This window comes from Pinus tabuliformis, chromosome J (genome assembly GCF_031772625.1).
Source record: "Pinus tabuliformis cultivar Carrire ecotype Pingquan chromosome J, CPIR1, whole genome shotgun sequence".
NCBI classification, from domain to species: Eukaryota; Viridiplantae; Streptophyta; class Pinopsida; order Pinales; family Pinaceae; genus Pinus; species Pinus tabuliformis.
In genome coordinates this window covers 1101391704-1101398862 of record NC_142295.1, presented here as the reverse complement: position 1 = coordinate 1101398862, position 7159 = coordinate 1101391704, and the positions used below count along the sequence as shown (strand labels likewise).

The 7159-nt window shown below is 44.3% G+C and overlaps 1 protein-coding gene across 1 annotated transcript; it reads right to left on the bottom strand.

The window, feature by feature from the left end:
• Positions 1 to 2992: 2992 nt before the first annotated feature.
• Positions 2993 to 3835, bottom strand: LOC149230892 (uncharacterized). The gene has a single exon (XM_089381454.1). The coding sequence runs from the start codon at positions 3833 to 3835 to the stop codon at positions 2993 to 2995; it is 843 nt and encodes a 280-aa protein (XP_089237580.1).
• Between the last annotated feature and the right edge of the window lie 3324 nt (positions 3836 to 7159).

The following is a 7159-nucleotide window of genomic DNA, read 5'->3' as shown; positions in this document are numbered from 1 at the left end:
TTTTGCACCAAAGAGATGCAATCCTTTTTGAGTTGAGCATCTTCAACCACATCCAGTGAGCCTGAGAAGTAAGGTATCGACTGTGACACGCCTTGATTTGCCAGCCGATCTGCTACCTGGTTTGCAGTTCTCCTTATATGATGGAAGGTTATATTGTGGGGAGTGTGGAGCTTTTCCTCCAAAGATTCCAGTCGGCTTAGCAGTCTCCAAATTTTTGCTATCTTGACTGCTTTAGCTCCAGCCTGTATTCTTTTAGTCACCTCTATGAGTATAAGAGAGTTGCCTTCAACTTCAAGTGGGGAGAAGTGATGTTGTTCAGCTAGACAAATTCCTTTCCATAGACCCTCCAGCTCTGCTGCGTTGTTGGTATCTTTGCCTATTGTGCCATAATATAAATGTATCGCTTCTCTTGTATGTCGTCTAATGACTCCTCCAAAGCCTGCAGGGCCAGGGTTGCCTTTGGCAGCTCCGTCGAAGTTCAGCTTGTATGAGTTGAATGTAGGTGGGGACCAAGAGGATGGTGTGGCGGATCTGATGGATGGTTTGGTGATTACCTTGACTAAGGACTTGAGATCAACATTCCATTCTTTCAGAATGCTGCGCTCCTGCTGGATTTTGGGCATGTTAGTATCATTCCAGACTCTGATGGCCAGGGTTTCCTGTATGTTTTTTTTGAGGATGAACCAAAGATCATCTATGGATCTGTATGTGTTGTTGAAGATTCTGTGGTTGCGCTCTTTCCATAGGGTCCAGTACAGAAAGCCTGGTATGATGCTCCACAGAGAGTTAAGAATCCGACTTTTGAACGGCTTTTTGGCCCAGTTCCTTATGTTTTCCGTTACATCCTCCTGTCTTGGGTTTGCTCTCATATTGCATTTTTCGACTTTCTCCCAGATTTGTTTTGCTAATGGGAATTCTTCCATTAGATGACTGATGGTTTCACAATTAATGTTGCAGTTTGGGCATCTGGATGGCCCTACAAATCCTCTTTTTATCAAATTGTCCCAAGTGAGAATGCGTTTTTTGCTTAATAGCCATAAAAAGGTGGAGATCTTGGGCCATAGCCCTGTGTGCCAAACTTGTTCCCAGATTTGATCTTTAGCCGCCTGGAGATTGGAATAGCGCAAGTGATGAGCTTCTTTGGTGGTGAAAGTGCCTTTGGTTGTGTAGCCCCATCTGAGTTTATCCTGCTGATTGGAATGGCGGATTTTCCTATTTATGAGTTCCTGATCAATATCGGTATACATTTCTCCCTGCCAGTCTATTTGCCAGAGTCGCGCCGGTTTCCATGTCTGAAAGTCATGATTTGGAGATGGCTGCCAGAACTGGTGTACCAGTGTGATGCTTTCTTGCTTCATTTGAGCCTGCTAGAGAGGTTTGTGGAACAAATTTGCAAGTTTGGGGAGTTGCTGCCATGAGTCTTCCCAGAATCTGGCAGCTTTGCCTGAGTGAATTTCCCAGAAGCTATGTTCTTGTATGAAGCTACTTTGGGTTTTTGCATTGTTCCAGATGAGTGATCCCTGCGCTGTAGGGTTGATTCTGATGAGGTCACTCCATTGGCTGCCTCTGGCGTATTTTTCTTGCCATAATTGAGCCCATGGGGTGTTTGGCTTGGAAACCCAGTTCCACCAAATTCTAGCTCCCATTGTGTTGTTGCTTTGAAGCGGATCTCGAAGTCCTAGCCCTCCTTCTGATTTGGTTTTACAAACCTCTATCCATTTGACAAGAGCCCATTTCCATTTAGGCCAATGGATCCCCAGAGGAAATTGCGTTGAAGATTTCGTATAGCTTTCAGTACCCCTTTTGGAGCTGCCAAGATGGAGAAAACATAGAGCGACATTGCTTGTAATACTGATTTAATGAGGACGAGCCTGCCTGCCAAATTTAAAGCCCTGAAAGTCCAGGATGAGAGCTTTGATTCAAGTTTGTCCAATAGCGACCTCCAGGACACCTGCTTGATTGCTGAATCGGAGAGGGGAGCTCCCAGGTATTTAGATGGCAGGTGGGAAATTGTGAATCCCAAAATTCGAGCAATATTCCTTTGCGTGGAGGGGGGAGTGTTGAAGAAGAAGAGTTGAGATTTTGCAGCGTTAATGGACGTGCCAGAGGCTTCAGAGAAGAGGGATAGGAGAGATTTGAATACAGAGGCCTCTTTTGCGGAAGGATGCCCGAAGAGCATAGTATCATCAACGAATTGCTGATGTGTCTGAGGAGTGCGGCCATGAAGAGAGATGCCTTTGAGAGCTTGGGAGGAAACAGCCGATTTGAGGAGCCTGCTTAGCCCTTCAGCCATTAAAACGAAGAGAAAAGGTGATAGAGGATCCCCATGCCTGATGCCACGCAAGGGGTGAAAGGGAGGTGAGGGAGATCCGTTCAGTAAGACAGAGAAACTGGGAGAAGTGATTAGGTTCATGATCCATCTGGTCCAGGTTGCATTAAAGCCAAAAGCCAAGAGCATTTTATGAATGTAATTCCAGCTAAGCTTGTCGAAGGCTTTAGAAAGGTCTAGTTTGAGAAGCATACCTGGTTTTTTGAGAAGCTTTAAAGAGTGTATGACTTCATCTGATAGAATTATTCCATCCATAATCTTCCGACCTTCAACATACCCCGTCTGTTCTGGAGAGATGAGCAAGGGAAGGAGCGGTTTGAGTCGGTTTGCAATAACCTTTGAAATGAGTTTGTAAATCACATTGCATAGCGCTATTGGTCTATACTTCTCAGGTTTGTTTGATGTCGCTTCTTTGGGAACCAAGGCTATGAAGGTTGAGTTGAGGGCCGAGAGGACCCAGTGCATGCTGCGGGATTCTTCCACTAGATCCCATACTTCAACTTTGATGAGTTCCCAAAATTCATGAAAGAAATTGGCTGTGAATCCGTCAGGCCCTGGTGCTTTGCCATCTTTGAGCTGAGCCATGGCTTCTTCTACTTCCTTTAATGATATGGGTTGGAGCAGTTGATTGTTGTGGTCCTCATTGATAATTTTAGGAATGTGCTACGTGATGGCCCGGATTGCCTCATCCCGGTTGCCGTCAGGTTCCTTTAGAATGTCCTTGAAGTATCTTGTAAATTCTTTTTCCATGTCTTCATGAGCCTCTATTCTTTCACCCTGTTGATTGTTGACAAAGGTAATTTTGTTGTGCATACGCCGTTGTATGGTGGTTTTGTGGAAAAATTTTGTATTTTTCTCTCCATCCTTAAGCCAGCTTATTCGAGATTTTTGCCGCCATAGAATTTCCTCTTGTTTTTGACATTCTTCAATTTGATTCCAGAGGATCTGCTCCTGTTGAATTTGTTCTTCTGTGCGTCCTTCCAGAATGAATATTTGTTGTAGTGCTTTCATTTGCTGTTCCAGTTTTTGTCTGCTCTCTTGTATGTTGCCGAAATGAGTTCGGTTCCATATTTTAAGAACTTGTTTCAGATTTTTCAGCTTTTGTTGAAACTGATACATCTTAGCTCCCGTAGGCGGGGTGTAAGATGTCCAGGCTTGATTGACCACGGCCTTGAAATTGGTGTTTGTGAGCCAAAAGGCTTCGAATCGAAAGGGTCTATTGCAGCAGTTGCCTGGTCTAGACCATTGGAGTAGAATTGGCCAGTGATCTGAGCCTCCTTGGGGGATAATTGAGGCGCTAAAATCTCCTCCAAGGTGGATTGCATTGTCTGAGATTAAAAATCGATCTAGCCTTGAGGCAATATGGTGAGCACCTCTGCGCTTGTTGGACCAGGTAAAAATGCCATTAGAGGTGGGTATGTCCATGAGCTGATTGTTTTGTAGGAATTGCTTGAAGCCGCTGCTATCACTTTCGAGCCGGGTTCTGCCCCCTTGTTTTTCTTCCATGGATTTTATGATATTGAAGTTGCCTCCTCCAATCCGTAAGGGAAGTATCTGTTTTCATTGAGGAGGGAAATCATGTCCAGGAGGTCCAATTTTTGCTGAATTGTCTGCGGGAAGTATACATTGGTGAGATGCCCATGGATGTTGGTTCCGATGAGGTGGAATGTAGCTTGAATAAGATGAAGAGTGGCATGAAAATTATCAGGTAAAACAATCTGCGGGTTCCATAAAATGGCAAGACCGCCGGATGCCCCTGAGGCGTCTACTGAGATTGAACTGCTGCCTGCCCATACTTTATTACTGAGTCTGTCTATCGCTGTGCTGCTGCTTTTTGTTTCTTGAAGAAAGACTATTGTTGGTTTTTCTTGCATTATCAGGTTTTTGATCATTCTGTGTTTAGAGGGACTGTTGAGTCCTCTTACATTCCAAGAGATGAGCTTCATGTAGACTGAGATTTGGGTTTGTAGAACTTGGTCAACTTGGGGAATTGCCCCGAATCCATAAGTAGTTCCCCTACTATTATTGTTCTCTGAAGGTCTGTTTTTCTGCCCCTTTTCTTTGTTTCTTTAAGGATCTTTCTTCCATCCCAGTGACTGCCTCCTTGGATGCCCAGGCTTTTATGGTGCTGCACCCTGGTTAGGACTCCTTCAAGTTTGTCTATTTGCCAGAGGGGGATTGAGTTGTACTCTTTTTGCTTGCATGCTGTCTCCAGTTTGGAGATGTCAAGCTTGGAGATGTCAAACTCTTCTAGATCTACATCTTCTTGATCTTCCTCCATAACAATTGGAGTATTGTGGTCCTCCTCCACTGCATTTTCATGAAGACTCAAGGCTAGAGCTGCATCAAGATCCATATCTGATGCTTGTTATTTTTCATTCAACATGGTTTTCCCCTTGGAAGGGATTAGGGGTCCGAGATCTGAAACAGATTTGGTTTTCTCCATAGAGGGTATATCTGCAGAGTTGGAAGAGGCTGGGTCAGAGGAGAATAAGGGGTTGGAGCGGTTGAGGGAGGGCGAGGGTGGGATCGGCTGATCCGGGGAGTCAGAGTTGGGACTGTTTTGTATATCTTGCGAGGCAAGAACAGAGAAGCGGTTCTGGGGGTTCGCCTTGAAGGCTTGATCCGGAGTTGCTTGGTTTTTCTTGGCATGCCGGCGGCGGGTGAGGATTTTGGTGAAGCCATCTGGATCCTTGTTAGTATCATTAGAAGGAGCCTTGGGCTGCACATTTAAGGGACAGTCACGGAAGAGGTGGCCGTGCTCATGACATTTTCGACAGCGGAAAGGGATATGCTCATAATCTAAAGGCTGTTTCCATTCAAAGTCATCGTGAAAGAGACTTACCGTGTTTGCAAGGGTCTTGGTTAGGTGCATCTTGACGCAGATCCTAGCGTAAGAGGTGTATTTGCGTGTCTTTGTTTCGGTTGCAACTTTGATGAAGGTCCCCAACTTGTTGCCGATGTCTGCCAGCGTTTCTTCTCTCCAGTATTCCACGGGAAGGGAATACATTCTTATCCAAATAGGGGCCCAACTGAAGTCTTCTTTATCAGGGTTGAATCGAGGCTTCCATTCCGTTAGATACAAACCTGAAGAGTTAAAGAAGTACGGGCCGCCTTCAAATATCCTTGTTTTGTCCTCTAAACAGTTGAATATGGCTGTAAAGAAGCCCTTTGGGCCAAGCTGTAAAGTCACTTGTCCTTTGGGCTTCCATTTTGAGGCTATCCATCCTTGTAAGGCTTTTTCTGTGGGCCAGAATCCCAAGAACTTTCCGATGAGTGCGTAATCCTGCATATATTGGATTTCCCCATTGATGCGGTGGCTTGGCAGTTCAACCTTGATCGGTTCTGCTGCTTTTGGTATACAAGTGGCTGAGGTCACTTTTGTCTGAGATGATTCCGTATTGGTGTGCTTATCATTGCTTGCGTTGTCCTCTTCATTCCAAGCTGAGTGCATTTTTTCCTCCTGCGACCTTTGCTGGTCTTTTTCAGTTTCTGGACCTGTGTCTGCGGGGTGCAGAGTCACAGTCTTTTGCGTCTTGTCAGATGAGGGCGTGTCCATTGGAGGGGAGGCGGAGCTCTCCCCTCCTGCAGCTGGTGCCATAGGTGGCTTTCAGTGGTGGAACCTGCAGCGGCTATGGCAGGTCCGTTCGGCGGCGACTAGGGTTTTGTCATCTATTGTGCAAAGTTATGTTGTAACACCCTAAACATTATAAAAGAACTATTAAAAAAAATAAAAAAATTAACATTCCTAAACTTACCAATTATCACATAAATTAATTATTATGTTTACGAGGTGGTGAAGTTTTCATTTAGAACATTCAATTGAGTTTTGATATGTGATATTAATTACATACATAGCTCGCATTAAGGCCTCTGTCCTGCATTAAAGAGGCACATGGCCTCACTCGAGTCATGGAACCCATCACACTACTTTGGTGTAAATGCATTCAGTACCTCTCTCCACATGGCGCAATCTATGTCTATCCTCTGGCATGCCTTCATTCATCACTGAGACTTTCGCTTGACACCTCTTCTCACTTACATCTGTTGATATGCCTGGGGACAATCCAACGGTGGAGCAGTTTAAGGCTGGGTCTAACTACACTGCTCCCGCCTTCGACCGGATGGAGAGGCATTTATACTCAGGGGGTTTTGATGGTTCGGCCACTTTGTAACAGGTTCAGCTACCAGGTCTTCAATATTTCCTAGAATCTATTGGTTGAGATCCATGGTCTCGGCTAGAAGTTCTTCTCGGCAAGGTAATGGTGGAAACCGATTTATACAGTTTATGCCTAATAATTGTTTCTCTTGTGAGTTTTACTATGTCATGGATCATAAAGGTTCGACAAGAAATCCTCCGAGTCCAGGGGCATTTCCACACTATTCTGCTTCATCGATGGTTAGAGAAATTCAAAGTCGCCCAGAAAGGTGAGATTTTACTCTGTAGAATCAATTCACAGTTTTATTTTTTGGTTTAGTTATATCTACACCTTATTAAGGTTGTCTTTCTCATATCATGTAGGTAAACTGTATCCTGATGGAACCCTTAATGTTCATGTGAGTTTTCCTGTCAGTTGCTCTATTCTTTACTGATTTATTATATCTATATCTATATATATATATATATATATTACATACCTTAGAAAATGGTGTGTTAGCGTTTTTTTGCAAGTAACATGCTGCCCTTACTTAGGTTCCTATGGAGTTAAAGTCGCACCCTCCAAGATCATGAGGGCTGATACATTACATGGCTTTGTATAGGTTGGAACTATTTATGGAAAACTACCCAGTTTATTTGCTAAGGTTTTAATGCCTACGATAAATCGCTTG